The 23,043-nt window shown below is 37.8% G+C and overlaps 2 protein-coding genes across 14 annotated transcripts; both read right to left on the bottom strand.

The window, feature by feature from the left end:
- Positions 1-493: 493 nt before the first annotated feature.
- il17rc (interleukin 17 receptor C) lies at positions 494-8,406 on the bottom strand. Of its 3 annotated transcripts, XM_086086125.1 has the most exons (15): positions 8,180-8,406; positions 7,663-7,926; positions 6,670-6,904; positions 6,155-6,255; positions 5,947-6,061; positions 5,823-5,864; positions 5,628-5,734; positions 4,713-4,769; positions 4,570-4,624; positions 4,158-4,381; positions 3,659-3,712; positions 3,491-3,542; positions 3,308-3,403; positions 2,182-2,220; positions 494-2,104 (listed from the first exon to the last, which is right to left on the bottom strand). In XM_086086125.1, the coding sequence occupies exons 2-15, from the start codon at positions 7,762-7,764 to the stop codon at positions 1,443-1,445; spliced, it is 1,941 nt and encodes a 646-aa protein (XP_085942251.1). In that variant the 5' UTR covers positions 7,765-7,926; positions 8,180-8,406; the 3' UTR covers positions 494-1,442. The 3 variants fall into 3 exon arrangements, with proteins under 3 accessions (XP_085942251.1, XP_085942252.1, XP_085942253.1); XM_086086126.1 differs by lacking the exon at positions 2,182-2,220; XM_086086127.1 differs by lacking the exon at positions 7,663-7,926.
- Positions 8,407-8,562: 156 nt separating this feature from the next.
- On the bottom strand, positions 8,563-21,719 carry itih3b.2 (inter-alpha-trypsin inhibitor heavy chain 3b, tandem duplicate 2). Of its 11 annotated transcripts, none has more exons than XM_086086124.1 (26): positions 21,556-21,719; positions 20,626-20,786; positions 20,448-20,552; positions 20,217-20,379; positions 20,032-20,142; positions 18,423-18,551; positions 18,194-18,310; positions 17,934-18,102; positions 17,724-17,834; positions 16,482-16,663; positions 16,013-16,192; positions 15,820-15,929; positions 15,497-15,741; positions 15,403-15,423; positions 14,698-14,715; positions 14,506-14,523; positions 14,172-14,189; positions 14,060-14,077; positions 13,948-13,965; positions 13,701-13,751; positions 12,981-13,040; positions 12,788-12,895; positions 12,065-12,236; positions 11,297-11,445; positions 9,225-9,310; positions 8,563-8,580 (listed from the first exon to the last, which is right to left on the bottom strand). In XM_086086124.1, the coding sequence occupies exons 1-26, from the start codon at positions 21,622-21,624 to the stop codon at positions 8,578-8,580; spliced, it is 2,592 nt and encodes an 863-aa protein (XP_085942250.1). In that variant the 5' UTR covers positions 21,625-21,719; the 3' UTR covers positions 8,563-8,577. The 11 variants fall into 11 exon arrangements, with proteins under 11 accessions (XP_085942250.1, XP_085942239.1, XP_085942240.1 ...); XM_086086113.1 differs by lacking the exons at positions 8,563-8,580; positions 9,225-9,310 and adding exons at positions 10,724-10,930; positions 11,015-11,099; XM_086086114.1 differs by lacking the exons at positions 8,563-8,580; positions 9,225-9,310; positions 13,948-13,965 and adding exons at positions 10,724-10,930; positions 11,015-11,099.
- Positions 21,720-23,043: the final 1,324 nt, after the last annotated feature.

The following is a 23,043-nucleotide window of genomic DNA, read 5'->3' as shown; positions in this document are numbered from 1 at the left end:
TTTTCGGAAAACCACTAAAGCATTTTTTTGTTTGTTTGTATTTAGCAAGTATATAGGTATATTTTATTCATTTGGTATCAGTAAATTGAGAAGAACTATGCTTTTAGACCAACCATACGCATCTGCATTGTGTATATCGTTAGCCCAATAGCTTAGTTGCCTAAGTCTCATTTGAATGTTTTCAGGAAGAAAAAAATTTATATATAATTTTTTATCAAGAACATATTTTTCATTGATTTGGTAAGCAAGTTATTTGTTCTTGATTTAGTAATACTAAATTGATTTAGTATAGGGCCTAGTAAGTTAAAAATGACTTGGGCAGTTACGCTATTAGGCTAACTATAGACTCCTGTTCACTCCCCTTACGTTATCCTTTTTAACCAGATGATGTAATGGATCAAAATAGTCATTACCATAACCTGGGTAACTCTAAGGATCGACACAAAAATAATAATAGAAAAAAACACATACACATTTTCACAAAAGCCAGTGGTATTTTTTTTAAATTTGTATTATGACAGAAAGTTTAAAATTGTTTAGGCCGTGCTATTATTATTATGCTATTAGGCCAGGGATGAGACACTTAAATACTGGAGGGGGCCACAATTTCTCATCAGTAGTACTGGGGGTGTGTGGGGGGGGGTGGGGTCACATATGAACACACACTTCTTAACCAGATGTATGACAAAAATGTCATTTTAAATATAGACAAAACACGTGCATAATACATGCGCTTAATATAATATATATTATCAAACATGAAATATTATTTCATTTTTGATCATACTGTAGACCTATCTTTTCAATCCATGTATTCAAAGATCGACTATCCTAAACCAACAGCAAGCTTTGAAGCAAAAAGCAAAATAACCACATAATGTACTTTATTTCCGCCCAATGCAAAGGCTCTCTCAAAACTGTTGCATTTGTACATTATTTTCCCCAAAAATCAACTCATTCAGAATTTTAATATTATTGAGTAATATGTTTGTCCTTCATATCTGTATCCCAAATCTCCGGGGGAGGTGGGGGCGCACATTATAAGGCTTATTAACGATGTCTGCCATTGGTGATGTTACAACTTAAAACTACAATCGACCCCTCCATATTTGCAGTTTTTTTTCCTTTCGTTTTTTTAAATATTTTCTCACAATTTGGATTTTTCCTGGGGTCAAGATTCGCCCTCAACCCGACCATGCCCCCCTATTGAAAGTTTATCAGAATTTCTGACAAATTGTTTGGGCTTGTAAAAAAAATAAAAAAAATAATTCCACTTCATTTATCTTTTTTTTGTGCTTTTTCCAAGGGGCCACTGAGAGTGTAGTCGTTCCTCGGGCCACCAGTTGCCCGCTATTTGTTGTAAAGTTATGGTAACCGTACCAAGCCATTTAGCATCCACCTATTAAAATATAGTAAACAGTGCAGCACGTCCAGCATTGTCTCTAAATTTCAGAATATTTACACTGTACGGGTATTGTTCCTTGGCTGCATATTGCATCTTTAGTCTTTAATTTCCATCCGTCAAAGGTTGCCCATTTCCAACCGGCCTTTGCCCTTCCGCCTTTTGCCTTCCCTTTTCGTCCGCCAGCGAGCTCACACAAGAAAAGTTTCATCTGGGAGGGAAGCTGGAACAAATGAAGACCCTGAAACAGCTCTGGCAAGCCACCAGGGGGCCGCCCCACGTCGTGTTCAAATGTGACCAGGAGAAAGCGTTCTCCAGTTCTGCCTTGCTGCTTGTCCCCGAGGATGAGGCACAGCGAGGCCATGAAAACATCCGAGTATGGCGACTGAGGCGCGTTTCCATTTCCTCGCCCCGCCTGGATCGCCTCCTGGTGCTGCTGGTGCTGCTGGTTCCATTCGCGCGCTAGCCCCAAAGCTTTGCGAGTCAGAACGAGCACCACGCGTCCCCCCAGGTTCTTAATGTGGAGGAGCTGGGAGTGAAGCCATGGCAAGGGTCCCAGCTTGCACTGCTCCATCCGGCTCCACTGGTCCACCGATACACTGAAGCCCTGACTCCTGAGCAGGGAGCCCAGGCTACAAACCTCGGAAATGGCGTTGTGTACATCTGGCGGACTCAGGAGGACTATGTGTCCTTTTCTGGCAACTAAAAAACAAAAAAGAGAGTTGAACGTCATCAGGATTTTCCCTTTTTGAGATATAGAAGAAAATATGAAAGCTTACTCTTTACATGTCCTCCACGGAATGATCGGCTTGCCCATTCTATGACATAAAGAGTCATTCAACAATTATGTCAATATTAGAATTAACTACTGTCCCCCCAAAAAAAGTAAGATTTTTTAATTCAAAACCAATGAATGCAGCCTTTGAGTGGACAGCGTTAAAGTTAAATAAACCGATTTTATTTATTCATTTCTTTTTTTAAATTACGAGAATACGCTGTATGCGCCACCACTAATTACAACACAGTATTCTGGTTACTATTGCTTTTGTTGAATAGTAATTAACGGAATAATTCATCGCTCTCCATCAACGTCAATCTTAGGAGGACATGTTGGGCAATATATTTTTAATTTGAAACATTCATGTGCAAAATTTCTTAACATATGTTTTCATATAAATTCAGTAAGACAATTATCCATTAAAGATGTGTTCTCTTTCGTTAACACTATTATTCCCCACTAAATAAATAAATAAATAAGATAACATTTCACAGTAAAACAGTTGATCCATTTCTGGATATTTTACAATTAAAGCTTCATGGGGGGGGGGGGGCCTTAACACATTGGACAGCTTGTTGTTTTTTCTTATTGCTCACTAATTTGATAGAGTTGAAATTGGATTTTAATTCCAGCAGGAAAGGCACAAATCTGGGAATAAGTTTGTAAAATTGTGTTTTGGTTTTTTTTGCCATAAAGAATGACAAAATTAATTACATATTCAAAATTGTTATACCTTGGGCTACTATAATAGCAAACAGCATCTTTCAGATTGTGAGTAATGGGGGGGCTTCAAGGCTTTTAAAAATAATAATAAAAATAAATAAACCACTAACAATATTGCCCTCTACTGGCGACCGAAATTAACGTCATAATTAACCCCCACCAACCACGTTGCAAACGTCACGTGACCAAACCTAGAAAATAGGTGAGCAGAGCAAACTCCAAATGTATCCTGTCGGGCGGGTTTGATGACATATGTAGCATGACCAACATTTTTGCAAGTTCAAGTTCAAATATCATGTTAGCAACCTGCAGCACATTGTTGCAAAAATAAATAAATAAATAAGAGTAACAAAACAAGAATCATTTCACAAAACCCATCAAAGGCGTGTATCGCTTGAACCTACTCTTGATAAAGCCATGGAGAAGACATAACGTCAACGCTGTCAAGGCGATCACCAGCAAACCAGCCACAGCCAACAGATTCCAGCGCCACCTGGCTGCTGCGGTGACAAGCAAGAAGAATCATCCTCATGAAAACGATACACTGCCTATATGTCACATTCCTGCCACAACTTGTGCAAACTTACAGTGATGAGAGCAGAATGGTCCCAGGTGAAGGCCCCCTCTCGTCAAATGCACCTGCGCATACATATCAAGGTTATTATTAACGACGACTAATGACTGCAACTAAATGAAATAAACACGATAATGAATTTTTTTTTAAAGTCATGGGAATGCTTGAACATGTTCTTTACCATCACACATGGTAAGAGCTGCACATTGATGTCCTCAAAGACGCCCATTTTCACCTAGAGGGACACAATCAAACAAATAAGTACAGTACCCGCATACTTGCTGTTTTTCATCTCATTGTTTTATTTTCATGCATGTTAGTGGAGGTAAGGAGACGCGATCATATTAAGATGAAAAACTAAATTAAATAAGCAATATGGAAATCCATCATTTGTGCCCATTTTTTCCCCACTTCCCATCTCATTTATGTTTTGTTCACATTGTTGCCTGTATGTTCAACTATAGTTATTCTCTACAAAATGTAGTATTTGCTAATTCATGGGGGAGTTTGGAACCGATTAATTGGATGTACATCATTTCCTATTGGAAATGGTGCTTTAGTTTTCACACAATTCAATTTTAGTTTGACTTTTTAAAAGAGACTAAAACCGAGGTTCAACTGTATATGCATGCGGACGGACAGACAGACATTCACTCAACATAAAAACATATATATATTACCCATTGCAGATTACTCTTTTGCTCCCATGGTGTATTCTCCAGTTGTTGCCGAAAGCCTTCGATTTCGATACAATTGTGACCCGAAGTCCACCGGCAGGGCCACACCTCCCCCTCCAGCCTGCAGGGGGCAGTCACGTTCCACAGCAGCATTTGTCCCTTGTCGTTCATTCGACCTTGACCCACAGAGGCGGTCAGGTTCTGCCATATGTTCTTCTCGAGGAACCCTGATGGGGATGTCCACAACTTCTTTTTACACTTGTATGATATTAAAAAGGTGATGAGAGTTGCTTTATTTCCACTAATTTCCTATGAGAACATTGTTTTCAAATACAATCATATTGGAGTGAGGCAGCGTCGCCAAATGGTTCGAACTCCAGGCGAGGTTGAATTAGACACAAGGATTTTGGCGTACCCATGTTTTTGAAGGGGCAGCTCTGAGAGCGTCTGGGCTTGTCATCGTCCCAAACCTGCCAACAAATCCAGCATGTCACATATATTGTAAATTGCAACAGAATCGTTTACCGTGCATGTGCTCCATGTTTGAAATGAAAGTACCTGGAGACAAAGGCAGGGGGTCACCGAGTGCAGTGGGATGGTGTTAGTCTCCCAAATCTAAAGGGAAATATAACATCAGATATGAACACATGCAACTAAACTCATAGTAACAAATAATAAAATGCAGGACAACTTATTTCAAAATAAATGGCACTTAAAAAAAACAATTGCACATTATTTTGAATCGGTGTCAGCTAAAGATGAAAATATAAAAGGTATGCTGCATACTATGCTGTGACAAAGTGTTATCGAGCTTCAAAGAAAAGTATGTCAGATGAAAAACTAAATAAAATAAGCATGTATACATTCAAGCTTGGATGGATGGATGGATGGATGGATGAATGGATAATGATTGAATGGACGGATAGTTGGGTGATGGCTGGATGAATGGATAATGGTTGGATGGATGACAGATGGACGAATGAATAGATAATGGTTGGCTGGATGAATGGATAATGGTTGAATGGACGGATGGATGGGTGATGGGTGGACAAATGGACGGATGAATAGATAATGGTTAGATGGACGGATGGTTGGGTGATGGCTGGATGAATGGATAATGGTTAGATGGATGGACAGATGGACGAATGAATAGATAATGGTTGGCTGGATGAATGGATAATGGTTGGGTGGGTGGATGGATGGATGGACAGATTGATGAATGAATGGATAATGGATGAACAAATGGATGGATGGATGGACGGATGGATGAATTAATAATGGATGGATGGACAGACAGAAGGATGAATGGATAATGGATGGACAGATGAATAGATGGATGGATGGATGGACGGATGGATGAATGAATGGATGATTGATAATGGATAATGGAAGGATGGATGGACGGCCGGATGTACAAATGATGGCAATTTGCGTGCCACGCACACGCACGCACACACAACGCGCAACACAGACCTGGCAACTTCCATCCGCCTCATACTGAATGCACAATTTGTTCCTTCCGTCAAACTTCAGCTCCACTTGATTCATTTGTTGGTTAATGACACTGTCGACTGTGGGCACTGGAAGGAGGAGTTCATTCATTGTTGATTTATTTCCCTTTATGATGCAAACATCGTCACGTAGCACATCATATGCGCTCTCGCTCACCTTGACAGTCATTGACGGCTTTCCGCGGGTTTTGGGAGCACACTGCAGAGAGACAAGAAGAGTTGGCGTCATAAACCTGCTGTCGGGAGTTACTACAAGTTCAGCGTGCAGTTCAAAGAGATACCTTCATTGAGAGAAGGAGCCTCGACTTCCACAAAGGGACGCAACCATTCTGAAGGATAAACATACACAATACTGCCGAAAGAAACCCCAGCTGGATCAGTAATCATCAAGGACACCTGCACAGTCATAAATAACAGAAAAGGTCAACAAATTATTTCATTTAAATGATAATAAATAAATAACCAAACAGTCCGGCAGTCCTATTTTACCTTTGCAATTTTTTGCTTAAGTCCTGTTGGATTGATTGTGAAGTCCACACGCTTGCAAGCTGGAAAAGTTGGTGGCGTTTTGTAACATAACGTCACAAATGCTGTTGCGCAGTGAGAAGAATAAAAAGTAACGCCATCATTACAATAATAAAAACAAAAACAACTGTATAATAATACAATGTCCAATATGTCTAATGTGTTACATGAATAGGGTGCTTGGAAAAATAGATGCAATTTGTCGAGTCAATCTGCGCTCAAATAAACGGAAGTTTTAAGAAGAGGTGTGAAAAAAATAATAATAATAGAATGAAAGGAAATGCCATTAATCAATTTCAGTCACAGCTCCTCAGTAACCTTCACTAAGCATTAAGAATATATGCCTGTGAGTATTTCTTAATTATCTGTTAAATGTGTTGCAAATATCATTTGAGTTCACCGCCACCATAACAATAACTGTGCATAAAAACACAGTAGATGCTGATGCTGCAGTGGTCGGGGAAGATGTCGATTCCCACCTGTTGAAATTGTGTCCTCGGCATCTTCCTCATTGTCGTGCCTCGAGTGAAGCCTTTTGTCCATGTCTTCAGTCGCACGGATGGCGAGCTGGGCGTCTATCAGGAGACACAACGTGCACGGCGCGTTGTCCTTGCAGCAGAGCTCCACTTTAGCCGTCACCATCTGGACGTCCGCGGCGTCACACTCCGGGATGGCCAGCGGCATCTCAGACACCACCGTGCACTCAGAGAGACCCTAAATGGAAACACTGGTTAAGACGGACCAAAAATAGTTTTAACTTGAACCTGTGTGTCCATCTGTTGTTATTCCTACATGGACATTTGTGTTAAATTTAACAGGACTATGGATTTCATACTTGGTAACTCAATTTGTGAGTAAATTGACAAAATTGTTATTACCATTATTTTTTTTACCCAATTCTCACCATTCCTACTTGAAACTATTCAGATCAGTTCTTCCATTATTTTCCCTCCAAAATTAATAAATAAAAGCCTAAAATTAAGATTATTGTCGTTAATCTCGCTTGCTTTTTTGTTCTTGTTTTTTTTCCTCTAAATGATATACCATGTACATATTTCTGTATTTCATAACAATGTATGTATCTAGCTGTTTTTAATCTGTATGGATTGTAATATTAGTTAAATCTTTATGTTCAGATTGAACAGTAGGTTCACAAAGACTTTATTATATTTATTTCTTTATATTTATGTATATTATATATGTTTATTAATTAATTCATGTGTGTTTATCAATACTGTTCTGTTGTACTATCGTATATTCTATTTGTTATTTAAAAATAATTATTTTTAATTCTTCTTGTTTTTGCTTTTTTAAACACATTGTAACTGTTTTTAAACAAACAAAAACAGCAACAACATATATTTAACAGAAAATCTACAATATCAAGACAGTGATAGGTGAACCGCAAAATAGCGAGGGATTACTGCATATAATTGGCATTTGGTGGAAAATTAGGTTTAAAGGTGCCTTACCTGTGAGCATGTGACATCCGAGACGTCATATCCCACCCAACCACAAGCCGGCTTATGAAAAGCTAGTAAAAAACAACAAACGGGCCAACGAAAAGGAAACATTTTGCGAAAGAGTGAGCATGAAGAGTCTGGAACATTTTTCTTCACAGGTTGCCAACAGATTGTTCGGGGAGTGTCATTTCCAACACATAACTTGAGGTTAAAGATTAACAGCAAGTTGGCGCAGAGTCAAAGCATTCTCGATCAGCTTGGTTTCATTTGAATCTGGGGGAAAGGGTCACACAAAAAGTGGCAGGTTCGGGATTTGGTGTCATCTTTACACGTCAGGAAAAAAAAGAAGAAGGAAAAAAAAGAATAGACATGCAAAGCCAAACATAAACTGTGGAAGCTTGAGCAGTTCACAAAATACTTAAATTATTTTTAAGCATAAAAATAGATGAGCACACCTACAAATACGAATCGTGAGTTCAAGACTAACAACAGCAACAGTTGAAAATGTGTTGAAATGATGACTTACCTTTTTGTAAACCATGTCAAATAATCCAGTCCGAAGTGTGGATTAGGCATGCGAAAAACCGTAACAGAGAAATCACACCTTCCCATTCCGTCTTTTTTTTTTTTTTGTTTAAACAGTATAAGCATGAGATAGTTCAATGTCCGTGATTATAAAGCATAACAACTCCACCTTTATGAGTCAACAACACCTTCCCATCTTGGCATCCTCGTAATGGCAATGGAATTTCAGTAATAAAGAAAGTTGACAAACTAGTTCATCTCCTTTTAGCCACTCAGTTTTTGATGAAGACAAAGCCTCGGTATGACTCAGGAATGGTTCAAGAACATCATGTTCAACGCAATATTACATGAGTGGCAGTATAACTCACCTGTAAGGATGTCAACTTTGGAACCAGAGGGTCACTGTTGGAATCATAAATAATAGATTACAATGGCAACTAGGTGTTGGTGCTATGCTAGAATACTCCTTGACTACTGTCTAGTGCTTTTAAACGAAGTATTGAAACCACACTCGTCTCGATTAATTGGGCCCAGAGTGGATAATATATTATATATGGGGTATATGCCACGGAGGAGGCGGGACTTCCGACGTGTGGGCCGCGTCCTAGTTCTTGCGCTTCCGCCTTTGTGCCCCCTCGGTTGGGCGTTCCCGTCAACGGGTGCGAGTGTGTAGCATGTCTGTCTCAGTTGTCCGAAGCATTTCAGAGAGTTTAGACACCCTGCGCGCTCCCGACCATCGGCGGGAGCGCGCGGTTGGGGGGCGCAGGAGTGGGGGTGCGAGTGTTGGAACGCCGCCATCAGTGGCCCGATGTGTGGAACCCGGAAGTCGGAAGTCCGTGGCATCTACCCCATTGATACCAATACAAAATATTTAATTAATGTTTCTAATTGTCATTTGAATTGTTGAGCTTTTTTATATTATGCACCAAATTAGTGCACTCAGTAGCGTTTAAAAAAAAAAAAAACTCACTTATTTTTCTATCTGATGTCAAGCAATCAATTAAGCATCTTGACAAGTACAAGAGACATGACATGTTCATACGCACCTGCATCCTGTTCGCTTCTATTCTTCTTCTTTCCTTCTCATTCGAAATTGCCAACCTGATGGTTTTCTTTACCTTCTCCTCCTCATCTGTATGACGTAAAAGAACAAACATCTACCATCATCATGAAACTTCAAAATCATGTCGGGATAAAACTGGTTTGACTTAAGCAAGTTGCTGAAAGAAGCTGGACTTCACAACTGCACTGATTTGAGCATCAAGTCTCAGAGTAAAGCTTCACTCCGAGGTTTGTTACCGTGGGTCTCAAAATTGGGCTAAGGGAGCCCAGCGCCACGGGACTGACTCATTAAAATGAAAATAAATGAATAAAAATTAAAAGCCATCCATGGTCATCGACATAACAGTGGGATGTTACATTGTAGCTACGTAGGACGTGGTAAAAAAAGAAAAAAAAAAGAAAAAAGGGCTAAAAGTTGACCCTTGGGGTACTCCACAAGAGAGGGGCACTGAGGAGGACACTGCATCACCAACCTATACTGCAAAACTTCGACTGGTTGAGTAGGATTTGAACCAGGACAGGGCAGGACTTCTAATTCCCAAAGAACTTTCCAATCGGGACAGTAAAATCTGGTGATCGACTGGATCAAATGCTGCTGTTAAAATCCTGAAATAATTGTCATAGTATTGTTTTTCTTCATTTACCACTACAACTTTATTCGTATTATTATTATTATTATTATATTTTTTTACATTTATCCTCGCAGTTTAATGGGGCTAGCAACTCTGCCTCATAGTCATAGGTTGAAGATTTCAGTCTGGCCTTCATGTGTGGAATTTGCATGTTGTCGTTGCGCTTGTGTCGGTTCCATCTCGAGTAGTCCTGCTTCAACCCACATTCCAAAGGCATTAATTGTGCGCATGCCTCCAGTTCATGTCGTTGTTAATCTTCTTTTAATGAGCCACAATTAAAGAAAGGTTCCACCCAGTGTGACATTAAAGTCACAATCATTTCTGCCCTTGTTCATCAATTCTAATTAAAACCGATTTGACTAAAGGTCAGCTATTATTTTTTATCATTATTATTAAAAACATTCTTGTTTGTTGTTGTTTCCATTGTTGTTATCATTTTTAAAAGTTATGTTAGTCAAATGATTGAACATGCGAGAATGTGTTACTTTATGTAGACTCTTTGGATTATATGCAAATGAGAACATGACAATAAGCGGTTGATGTTAGCATAACGTGAAGGCAGGATTAACATAGTCTTTCTTTTTTTTTTTTTTTATAATTTTTGATACTGTTGCTTAAAAAAGTAAGTGAGATGGTGTTACCTTCACAAACAGCTCTCACACTTTGAAAGTCACGTTTGGTTGATTGTTTTCTGTTTATTTTATTTTATTTTTTTAAACATTTGGGATAACAGAGGGTTGTGCAGTGGTTTTGTGACAAAAAGTCACGTATAAATGATTTAGCTTTTTTTCAAAAACTAAACTTTAAAAACATCAATCCAAATGTTTTAAAAGAAGAGCATGAACTCATACTTGTTTGGTAACCATTTATTGTTTATGACGTGAGAAATGCATGTTTTGCATTCATCTGTCCTGCCATAAAATGTATCTTAAAGTCTGGCTCTTTAACCAGAGACGTAAGTGAAATCAGCGAACGGTGCTTGCAGTGCTGACTCAGCAGATATGAGCCAGCAGGGCAAAATCACAGCTGGGGAAAAACTGTAGTCAGCAGCCATGGAGCTAAAGACGAAAGACAACATTGTTAGCTCACACATTGACTGTACGAGTGTACCAAAAAAATGATCTGATTTAAAAATAGGGTACCTGCTAACACTGATTTCCTGGTCTTTGATTTTAAGATTTGTGGAGAGCGGTTGGTGCACAACTTCATAAATTACTGGCTTTAGTGCTGAAAAAGGGACAGTAAAAGCTATTGACCATGGTAAAGGTAATGGTAAAATTTTGAGATGATATATCCTGTTGATTTTTTTAATATATATATATATATATATCACAAAAACCTGGCATTTCAACAGAGGGTGTGTAAACTTTTTCTACTACTGTATCCCCCACAGTATTATATGACATACAAAAAAAAGAACTCACCTAAAATTCCTCTAGCATTATTGTCTGAAGACCGCTGTCTTGAGACTGGCCAGAGGAATTCTTCTCCTGCGATCCCATGACGCAAGATGATCAGGCGTGTTTCTCCAACTGAGATGTCAACTTCTTTGTCCCGTTTAATCACTGTCACACTATAGAAAAGCATTTTTTTCCCCCCAGTCAGTAACGTCAATCATGGATGGATGGATTAATAATAAAAAGTGAACCACGTGTGTGTACACATTCCAATTTTTCACCAACTTAAGCAATTTTTAAAATGTGATGACAATATCGTGTTTACCAAACTAGTCTGTTGCAGTACCAACACTGACCTATTAGAGGCAATATGGTGCCACAGGCCATCCAGATTGCCACACAATGCAAAGAAGAAAGAGATAGACAGAAAAAGATAGTGAACTGAATTTTTTGAAGTGAACTAATCCTGGCAATTCGAGATTTTGTCAGGATTAAGATGGAGAATATTAAAATAACTTTGGGACACAGCTTTTAATGAATATGCAAAAGTGTCTTTGTAGCACCAAACCCCTAGGAACCACTATGTGTCTCTTGGCAAGTGTTTTTTTTTTTTTTAACCCCCAAACATCACACTACAAACTGCAGGATAATCACGTTGGATAATCTTTCAATGAGGTCTGAGAATTTCTGAATTTAACTAAAAGAAAGTGATTTTGTTTCTTTTGTTTTTTTTGGCCTGATTACTGTTATCTATCTAAAATGCTAAAAACACAAAGCATTTCAATGCAAAATCACCTTCCAGCAGTCATGGTCTCTTGGTCCATTTGCCACGATACCATATGTGAGACTTGTCCATCATTAATGTTGACGCCACCCATGTCAAAAGTAATAATGATGTTCGGACTGACGTTGAGAGCAATCCAGTTGAACCCTCTTATTCCATCCAGTGCACCATTCATAGAGAGACCTAAAGTGCAGAAGAGATGCAGACAAACTCAACACCAAGCAAAAATCATAACAGTGAGAAAAGATGTGGCAGGTTAATGTTTAAGAAATGGGAAAAATAACCTGGAATTTTCCCTTTACCTCTCAGATTTTCCTCATATTTTGAGCTGCGGTTAGAAATGGAAGTAAAAGACCAGAATACAATTAAAGCTAATTAAAGAGACTTTATAACAGAGCCTAAAATGTTAAGATTTTTTTATATTTTAAATGGTACTGGAATACTGTATGTACAATATTTTAAATATAAATATTTTAAAGAAAAATATTTTTTTATCTTGAAGTTTCAAGTTGAGAAAATGATGCATTATAATTAAGTAAAACAAGCATTTGTAACTGTTTTTAGGAGCTTTAAAATGCTACCAAAATCAAGCTTCGTACGTAATGTCGTTTCCAAGATATTTTCTCTTCTATTTCCAATCACAGCTCAAAATTTGAAGAAAGGGAAAATTCTGAGTTGATTTTACATGAAATTATCCAAATGAATAAATGGAAGTGTGCATATATTGGACTGACCTGTACTGGGGAGGTGAAGGAGTCGAAGCATACTTCTTCCAGGGATGTCAAAACACAGCGGAAGAGATTGATTCTCAGCTTGGAGCAAAAAACGGATTTCAGGTTCAACTGTGAAGGCACACAAAGAAACACAATCAGATGAGCAAAAAGAACATGAAATGACTCAACTGCATCAATCAATTAATACTCTTACCAGGTTTTAAGGTTGGCAGTGTGATAGGAGGAGGAGGATGATAATCAATCATGGGTAAATCTGGAGCAGCAAATACATACAATATGTCAGAACTTATTCCACACTTGATCTGATCATGTCAAGTCAAGTTTATTTATATAGCCCTCAATCACACAAATATGAACTCATTCACTGCCATTGACGGCTATTGACGTAAAAAATTCGTTTGAACTATTTCTATTAGTTTAACATTTTTTCCACTTTTGTTAACAAGAGTATGAAAACCTAGAAAAAAAAGATTGTACATTTAGAACAGATATAAAATGTATGATTAATCGTGAGTTAACTATTGAAGTCATGCGATTAATTACAATGAAAAATTAGGAGCGTCTGGTGATTAAAATTGTAATTAATTGCATGACTTTATATGAAACTCACGATTAATCACACATTTTATATCTGTTCTAAATGTACAATAAAAAAGTCTAGGTTTTCACACTCACACAAAAAAAATTTAACAAATAGAAATAGTTTGAATTTTTGACGTCTATAACCGTCAATGGCAGTGAATGAGTTAACGACCATCCCCTGATCAAACCACGACATCATTTTATCTTATGTTAAAATACAAGTACTGTATTTGTGTTTAATAATTTCCAACCCGGAAGGAGTATTAACTATAAAACATAATCTTCTGATCACATCACGGATCATTCAACCTGGTGACCTCATGCCGCTGACCTTGCACGGTGTGAACGATGTCATGCATGATCCCTGCTTGTGGATAGGCATCTGGAAATCAACAATCAAACTTGGAATAAATGACAAACACAATAGTCTCAAAGTACCAAACCAACAAATGAGCAAAAATATGAGGATAACCTGCTTGACCTGTCAGAAATGAGCAAAAATATGAGTCAATAAAAACATATACAGTACAGTAAATAAATTGAAAAAGATTCAGTAATTATTTGTTGTGACTTCTTACCATGATAACGTGCTTGACCTGTCAGAAATGAGCAAAAATATGAGTCAATAAAAAATATAGTACAGTAAATAAACTGAAACAGATCCAGTAATTATTTGTTGTGACTTCTTACCAGGATAACCTGCTTGACCTGTCAGAAATGAGCAAAAATATGAGTCAATAAAAAATATAGTACAGTAAATAAACTGAAACAGATCCAGTAATTATTTGTTGTGAATTCTTACCATGATGACCTATTTGACCTAACAAAAAAAAAAAGCAATTCATTCATGAATCTTATTTCGATCCAACAAACGAGCAAAAGATATGAGTAAATAAAAACATATGCAGTAAAGTAAATGCGTTCAAAAATCTTTTAAAGTCTTGTAATGTACTTCATTAATCATTTGTTGTGACATCTTACCATGATAAAAAAAAAAAGAAATTAAAACAAGGAAAATAAAAGGTGTAGCGTGAATGTTACTACTCTCAAGTTTTTTTTAAAAAATGAGGAAAAGCACAGAGAATGTCGAGGCCCATTTTTGTTTAGTGACGTCATTTATGTTGTTCACGTCATACCTGGTAAACCGCCCATGCCTGCCACAAAAAGAAACAAACACACATTTTATTCATCCCTTCAATGAGAGTTAGAAAAAAAAGCTTTTTAAATGATTGTCCTAAAATAACTGAGTCATTTGGAATCACATAAACAAAATATGGCAGTAATTCAATATGCATTTGCTTGTAGTTTTTTTATTCACTGTTACATACCTTTTAAAAGCCGATGCACTATCAAAAAAGCAAAAGAAAAAAAATTACTGAAATGTATTTATAAAGCCCTTAATCACAAGAGACTCAATTTGAAATTTTTGTTTGGAAAATACTAATATTATTCGTTCTTCGCAGAGGATAAAGCTTATGAATATTGTCATATGCTTCAGCAGCTGTGTTCAAATATCCGTTTCTTGAAAGGTTATAATGCCACCACATGGATGCTATTTGTTAGCTTGCATATGGCGTTTCCAATTACGTGTTAGCAATACGCTAGTGGAGGCTATGTGGTTGTTTTCAATACGTAACGTGTACATTTTCTTTGTAAAACACTCCAAGCCTCTTTTTTCAAGAATTCTCCACTAATATTATCTGTCAAGTTGCAGCTTGTTGCGAAGGGAGTCAAGTCACACGCTGCCACCAAATGGCGCTTGCATCTCAGGATTTTGCTCGCGAGTGTGTTAAGATTTTGGAATGGAATGATTTGAATAGATCGAGAAACATGGTCTTTAGAGGGAAAACAATTATTGGCTTTTATTTTGAAATGTTTACTTCTTAAAACAGGTGTGAGCTCAACAGATTGATATAGGAATCCCTTATGTTTGAGTTTGGATTTTATTTTGAAAAATTTTTTTTTTTTTTTTTTTTACCGACATACGAGTACACATTTTCACTCGCAAGGCAAGTTTTAAAAGAGCCACTTACCTACATCTGGTCTTCCTCGCCCTGCAGACAGAAGACAGTATGTTAAATGTGTTGCCATGTATTTTCATGCTTAATTCACAAGAGTGAAACTCACTATAAGAAGTTCCAACCCGTGCCTGGGTGTTGAGTGCAGAGCCCCGCGGCGAAGCCGCTGACTTGAAGTGGCCCCGTCTGTGAGGCGACGGACCGTCCTCGCTGGGTTTGTGAAGCACCTCCGTCTTCTCCTTTGTCGGCTTGGTGACCACCATGGATGTGAGCGGGGTCACAAAGTTGTATTTGAGTGACAACCTCAAGGTTTCATTCTTCATTTTCTCCTTCTCATCCCCTGAATACTGCAACCTGTGACGTCAATTGTGAAAATGTTAAACCGCTCACATCGCTTCACCCCTTTTCAAAAATATATCAGCATTTACTGACTCTTTCTCCAGGAGTTGTTTGACAGTCAGGTAGGCCCAAACTCTCTGGATGTTGCTGTCCGTAGACTTTGTGGTGCTGTTTTTGTCCGAGAAAATGATACTTGCATTCCTCTGCAGAGTGAAAAAGAATTTTGAGTACAAGGAATTTCTTCAAAACAACAGCTGACGACGCACAGTGAAAATGAGACGCTCACCGAAATGGCCACAACGCGAGGGACGAAGGTTTCAATGTTGTTGTCGGTGATCTGACCGGCCACCACAATCTCAGAACCGTTGTAATACTGACTGAAGTTGGTCTGGGTCAGATTGGCGCCGCCGTTATAGATCATGGTTACGTCTGTCAACAGAGGATTGGCCACCTCGTCATAGAATCCCTGTTGAAAAAAACCCACACCAAAAACACCCTTACTATCATCATCATCATCATCATCATCATCATCATCATCATCATCATCATCATCATCATCATCATCATCATCATATGACCGTTCATAACAACTCGTACCTTTCCAAACCTTTCCACAACAATAACAAACTCTCACACATCCAAAACATCTCATTAACATTGAAAGAAAAAAACTCTCACATACCCCCCCCCCCCAAAGAAAAACTCACACTCCTAAAAACGCATCACCCAAAAAAATTCCAATAATTTTTTTTTACCTTCAGCTGCAAATCTGCATCAGCGTCAGCATAAATACGCCGCGCAACACCGTTGTTCAGCAAGGACAGCTTCTCGAGAAAATTAAAGTTGACGTCAAAACCGAAACCAAGACAGTAGAGTGGGAATTTGCCCTGAATGGCCTCCATCACATTTGCGTTGATTTTTTCCAGATTGGTCTCACCTGCGGTGAGAGCAGACAAGTGAAAACTCTTTTCTTCAAGCAAAAAATAAGACGTGTAATGACAATGAAGCTATTCTATTTTAGAGTGGAACCTGCAATTTCAAATTCAAGTTCATTCAAGTAGTCAGGAAAAAGTTACTCTATTGTTGTATTTCTAATTTAATTGAACACAAACAAACAGTGAGCTTAATTCATTGCAGCTCCCTCTGGTTTCTGCCACTTGGCCACCAGGGGGCAGTATAATGCAGTCAGTCAGACATAAGCAAAGAAGAGATTTTCAACTAGTTTTGAACGATTTTTGGTAATATTTTATAATTGTTTTTGTGGGTGGGGGTTGTTTTTGGAATTGGAAGCAAATCCCCGCTGTTTGTGTGTGTGTGTGTGTGTGTGTGTGTGTGGAAAATGCTTATGCCTATTGAAGGTTTATCCCTGCTTTTCAAAAAAAAAAAATTATGGTGTCATATAGATGCATTCATTAGCCTGTCCATTACTATTTTACGTTACTTTATTTTCTAACTATTCTTATCTATTCCATAAACATGTGTGTGTATTCTCATAAGAATTGCGATTCTCATTTAGTACGATTCAGAATCTATTTGAAATGTCCCAAAATCAATTTTATTTAAATTATTTTATACGGTCTTGCCTTTGTCTGTGTGTGCCTTTATTTGGAGCGCTGTTCACATTGTACCCGATTTGGCCACTTAGGGGCAATGTGGTTCCACGCGGTCTAATACACTGTTAAGTTGTAGCCACATTAGAGAGTAGAAGGAAAAAGTCACGATCAAGTTATTCCAATAAAAGTTGTTGTTTTTTTGCAGCGTGGAGCCGTTCTTTTGAGTGATAAAAGTGCCACGAGTAATGTGCTAATTAGCATTAGCATGTCAGACTGGAGTCGATCATTACGATTCCTTGCACATCTATAGATTGGAGCAAAAATCATTGGCAATCAAATCATTTTGAATCAAAAATCGTTCTTAATCGAAAATCCCAAAGACCCAAAAATCGGAATCGAATCATGGGACATTTAAAGATTCCCACTCCTAGTGTGTATGTTTACCTGAGGTTGGGTCTCCATCAGTGAGGAGTATGAGGATGGAAGCGGAACCTTTCCTGGGGTTCTCATTCAGCATACGTGAGCCGTCCAACAGCGCTTGATTAATATTTGTGCCTAAATGAGGTCAAACAACATCAACACAACTTTACTTTGGATGGCAAGCGGTCACACGAGTCCAAATTTTGCTTGTTTAAAATGAAACGTTTGAAGTACCTCCTTGCTCTCTAATGCTGCCTGCAAATTCTTTGGCGCTTTTCACATTTTGTGAGTTGGCCTGAACAAGTTCTCGCATCCAGTAAGACACCGAGCTATCAAAAGTGATGAGACCAAAGAAGTCGTCCTCCGCCAGGTCATTCAGGATATGGATTAATGCTGTGCGGGTCTGAGAACAAACATTTTTGACTATTACTATTATGAAATAGCATTTTATGGGTAAGTAGTTTCAACCATACAAAAAGCTCAAATTTCTATACCTGTTCCATTTTCTTGCCATGCATGGAACCACTTTTATCGATGACGAAGACAACATTCTTTGGAATGCGTTGAAGTTGTGATGGAGCAAAGTGATGGACAAAATATCCACTTGATGTCTGGTGAAAAAACAAAATGGAAAAACATCTTGAAGTAGTGTTGTGTGTACAGGTGTAGCTAATGAATTATTTGTAGACTATTCAGTACAGTATTTTTGATGGATCCTTTTACCTTGATGTCCCCCAGTGACCTGTCTCTGTTGACGTCATAAACGATAACCAGATCTCCATTCATACCCGCTTCTCCACAGCTGTCACATGTTTTCTGTTGGTCCTCTGTCGGGTAGAAATAAACCCAGGCCTGCAAAAATTCAAGGCAAAAATAAAGGGAAATTATAAGTTTAGAGGAACAGATACAAATTGACTTTAATCTAAAAACAGCATTGTCCATTTTATTATGTATAAGAATACAGTACATTATTTTAATATACTTTAGTCTATAGCTGTCTACAACACTGCTTCAGTTATCAGAAAAAATAAAAATCACGGGACACAGAGCGTGTCAGTCAGAACATGACACATTAACGAGTGGAGGAGAACAAGCGCTGTAAACACCACCAGCTTCATCAGCATGCAACATGAAACACTATGGCCACCTAGTGGCATAATAATTATATGCACATTTAGCAACACAAATCAATGACTCAACATTTGACAATGTTTTTAATTGTACATTTTAATATATCGTTTCAATTTCAAAGAACTTTATGAATTACTATAGCATGTATCAAGGAACTAAATTTGCATCAGGTAACCAACATACATTTGTCCACTTTCATGTTAACCTGTTAAAAACTTGAAAAATATTATTCCATTATACATTTAGAACCAATACACAATATGCGACTAAAGTGCTATTGCTGTATGTACTTGGGGTTAAACTTTGGATTTGTTCTAATCAACACTGACTCGTTGATGAGGTCATAATATTTTTTATTTTATTTCGTTGTCAAGTAGCATTCCACGCTAAAAGCTGAAAGCTCAATCTGACTGCCTTCCCCAGCAGGTGCACTCACCCCAATAAGCTCATCCAACCACATTCAGACACCTTCATGGCCTCCCAAACTGTCGGAAATTGATGCCAATATACGAAACAATTGCAGGATTATTATTATTATTATTATTATTATTATTATTATTATTATTAATATTATTATTATTATTATTATTATTATCATTGTTATTATTATTATTATTATTATATTATTATTCTTATAATTGTCATTGTCATTATTATTATTATTAATATTATTATTATCATTATTATTATCATTATTGTAATTATAATTATCATTGTCATTATTATTGTTATAATCATCATTATCATTATCATTGTCATTGTTATTATTGTTATTATCATTATCATTATCATTATTATTATTATTATTATATCTCCTAGAATAGGAATGCTTTGCAACAATGCAACCCTGCAGACGAGTCACATGGATTATTGTGACATCAGTAGTTGTCTGAGCGTGAGCTATGCTCTGCAGCAGTTTCATGCGAGGGGTCTCAATTTGTAATTTTTGTGTTTGACAGTTTGTCAATACATTGCTAAAAGTGCATTGCCCAATGTGGCTCTCCTTGCCCATATGTGAGGGCATTACATTACCGTACTTGTTTTATTTATATGTATCAAAATAAATTTAGAAATTTTGGCTTGCAACGCAAAGCAAAAAAAAAAAAAAAGTGTCAACTCGTAACTTGAAAATCTCGAAAAGAATACTATGACATTAAATGATTAAATGCAAAGTAGTGTGTTTCTTTTCTTCATGCTTTACCTGCTTGTCTGCGTGTGTTTTGATGACAGCATTAGCCAGAGCGCCGGTGCTCAGTCCTCCTTTAACATCGATGAAACTGATTCCTGCATTTTCTTGTATGTGCACATCCACCTGAAATTTGAGATTAAAAACGTCGGACCAACTCGGCAATTGCGGATTCGTGAGCGGACGGTGCCAACACACACCTTGAAGTCTTTGACAGGCTGCATGGGCCGAGCGTGGATCTGCAGCTCGTACTTGCCGAGCGTGCGTTTGAGTAGTTCCTCATACGTGAGTTCAAAGGTCACCTTTTTTAGAGCGGCCACTGTTACCGAGGTCTTAAACTCTTCGAGAGTTCTCCCGACGGAGCTGTGAAAGGTGCAGAAATGAACATTGAAGCAGCCACGCATTTCTTTTCTGTAATGTTGAGCCTGTACCTGACGATGCCAGCACTTTCGCCGCGGGACACGGCGTCACTATATTGCTGCTCAGCTGCTTCTTTTGCCTTCACGACGCCATCATACACCTGGCCATCTATAAACCTGGTCAAGGACAGGTCCTTTGCAATTGCGGCTACCACATAGCGTGTATTTTAGGGACAGAGACAAGACCCACATTTTGAATTTGCTGATGAAGGCATTCTTGGGAATCCGGACGTGGAACTCGATTTCTTGGGACTCGTTTTTACGATTGACCACACGGCTGAAGATGACGGTGGTGGCGTAACGACTGGTCACTGTGGAGTTGATGTGAAAACTGTAGATCTCCCAATCATCCTAAGTAAACAATCGGGGGCGGGAAAAAAAAAAGCATCATTGGTCTGTTAGTCAGCTGAGCAAAGATCAAATCGTGGTAAAACAAGATTGGTGAACTTGAAATCTCATTGGTCGAAAGGTAAACTCCCTCATTTCCAAAATGTTTACTTAGTATAGGCTGAGCAATGACTTGCGTGTGCATACTTTAGACAACAAACAGTCTTAAATGAGATATTTAATACATTCGTGTCTGCGGCATTACGATCAAGTTGCAAATGTGAAAAACGGCCATAAAATTCACAACAAAACACTGTAAAAACATGATGGAAATGACTTAATAGAGCCATAGCACAGAGACTGCCCTTGTTAAGATTTTAAAATATTTTAGAACTAATCCTGATAACCATAAATTAACGGTGTAGAAAAGGGCTGGATCTAAGCACTGCTTTTGTTAATTGTTGACCTCAAAAATGTTGTTTCATTCCTGACTGAGAAAGTTAAGTAGATGCTCCTCAAAGGTCTACGTAACATGTGGTGCGCCACAAGGTTCAAATTTAGGTCCTTTTCATGTTTAATTTATTATGCTCTCTCTTTTAACTGCATCATGGACATCAAATTCTGGATGGCAGAGAACTTTCACTTTTTCTCTCTTTTTTTCTCTTTAACTCGCGTAAAGAACTTTTCAATTGCATGCAGCCAATTTTTTCCCCATAAAATTGATAGATTTAAAAAAAAAAATAATGTTTTTAGTTTGTGTCTTTGCATTGGTCTGCGTCATCCATCATCCTACCTTGGGTTGTGTGGTGCCAAAAGCCAAAAGTAGCCCAAATATGCTGACTTGCAGCACAGTTCTCTCCATGGTGGCGCCAATCAGAGTGAAGCCAGGAGATCAAAAGTTGTTGTTTTTATACTCAGAGTCACGGGGCAGCATGGACGTGTACATACTGTCAAGCTGAAGGGCAAACTCCTCTTTCTCTCTGGTCCAGTTTAAACACTCTTGCACTCACCCTCACCTAAATATATACAATACTATAACTAACTGCAAAATTGATCCAAGAGAATAAAAAAAAAAAAATCTTTACAATATACAAAAATGTTAAAGCTTCATTTTAATTGACACAAAAGTTTGTGTCAAAGAACTTTTGAAACTGAGTAAGCAAAATATTATCAAAAAAGCTCAGTTTAAACAAGTCTGCGATATCATACTGCAAACAACAACTAAAATAATAAACAACGTGTTAAATTAATACCCATCTGACAGGATCAATTAAAACCAAGCATCTATTTGAATAGTGATACAGTTCCTGCACTGGATATCATTGACCTATTGTGCAACTGCTGCTACCAGGAATCTCCCACACAATCCGAGCGCAGGGCAGATTTGCCAGGAATGAAACTGTAACATTAGACATTAAATAACATGTTGGAATGAATTTTTATTACATTTTTTTACACAACCCGTTGATCCTGCATAGGCACTAGTAAAACATATCAACAATGTGAAAAATTTTCATTTCTTATTAACTCCCATGTATAAGACTCCCCCTCGATTTAGGATCACATTTTTGGGGAAAAAAATTGCATGTATCCGTTATTCTATTCATTAACATAGTCACACTGAAAATATTGTTAACGTTGCTTTCAAAATTAAATGAGATGTGTTGCCTTCACAAACAGCTCTCACGATTTGAAAGTCGCGTTTGGCAGGATGTTTTGTATATTTTGCAAACCAAACGGTTGTGCAGGGGTTTTGTGGCAAAAAAACCCTCACATATAAAAAAATAAATAAGTTAGCATTAAAAAAAAAAAACAAAGCTCTCAGAGGTCATAGACATCAATCCTAATGTTTTAAAGGAAAAGCATCAACTCACACTTGTTTGGTAACCGTTTATTGTTTCTGACATGAGAAATGTATGTTTTGCACCCATCTGTACTTTCACTGAAACGAATCTTAAAGTCTTAAAAGCTCTTCATCAAATAGAGACGAGAGTGAACTCAGCGAGAGGTGATTGAAGGGCTGACTCGGCAGATATGAGCAAGCAGGGTGACATTGGAGCTGGGGGAAAACTGTAGTCAGCAGCCAGGGATCTATAGGGGAAAGACAACATTGCTAGCTCACACATTAACTGTAAAAGTGCATCAAAAATGGATCAAATCAATTTGATCAACGTTCGTGTCCCATTTAATTACTGTTGCACTATCGAAAAGCATTTTTTTTTCCAATCAGTAACACCAAACATTAGGATATAATAATGATAATAATAATAACAACAACTTT

This window comes from Leptonotus elevatus, chromosome 10, assembly GCF_054856555.1.
Source record: "Leptonotus elevatus isolate MCC_2025b chromosome 10, RoL_Lele_1.0, whole genome shotgun sequence".
NCBI lineage: Eukaryota > Metazoa > Chordata > Actinopteri > Syngnathiformes > Syngnathidae > Leptonotus > Leptonotus elevatus.
The sequence above is the reverse complement of the archived record's forward strand: the minus strand, read 5'-3'. Positions and strand labels throughout refer to the sequence as shown.

Bases quoted from the DNA above. Each gene is read 5' to 3' on its own strand.
- il17rc (XM_086086125.1), bottom strand. From the start codon at position 7,764: ATGTTTCCTTTTCGTTGGCCCGTTTGTTGTTTTTTACTAGCTTTTCAT. The intron at 6,062-6,154 runs GTAAAATAGGAC...ATGACTGTGCAG, and splicing joins TTAAGCAAAAAATTGCAAAG to GTGTCCTTGATGATTACTGA. The intron at 4,625-4,712 runs GTACTTTCATTT...ATTTGTTGGCAG, and splicing joins CCCCCTGCCTTTGTCTCCAG to GTTTGGGACGATGACAAGCC.
- itih3b.2 (XM_086086113.1), bottom strand. From the start codon at position 21,624: ATGGAGAGAACTGTGCTGCAAGTCAGCATATTTGGGCTACTTTTGGCT. The intron at 20,553-20,625 runs GTGGGTCTTGTC...GTCCTTGACCAG, and splicing joins TTCATCAGCAAATTCAAAAT to GTTTATAGATGGCCAGGTGT. The intron at 13,041-13,700 runs GTCAGCGGCATG...TTGCTGCTCCAG, and splicing joins CATCGTTCACACCGTGCAAG to ATTTACCCATGATTGATTAT.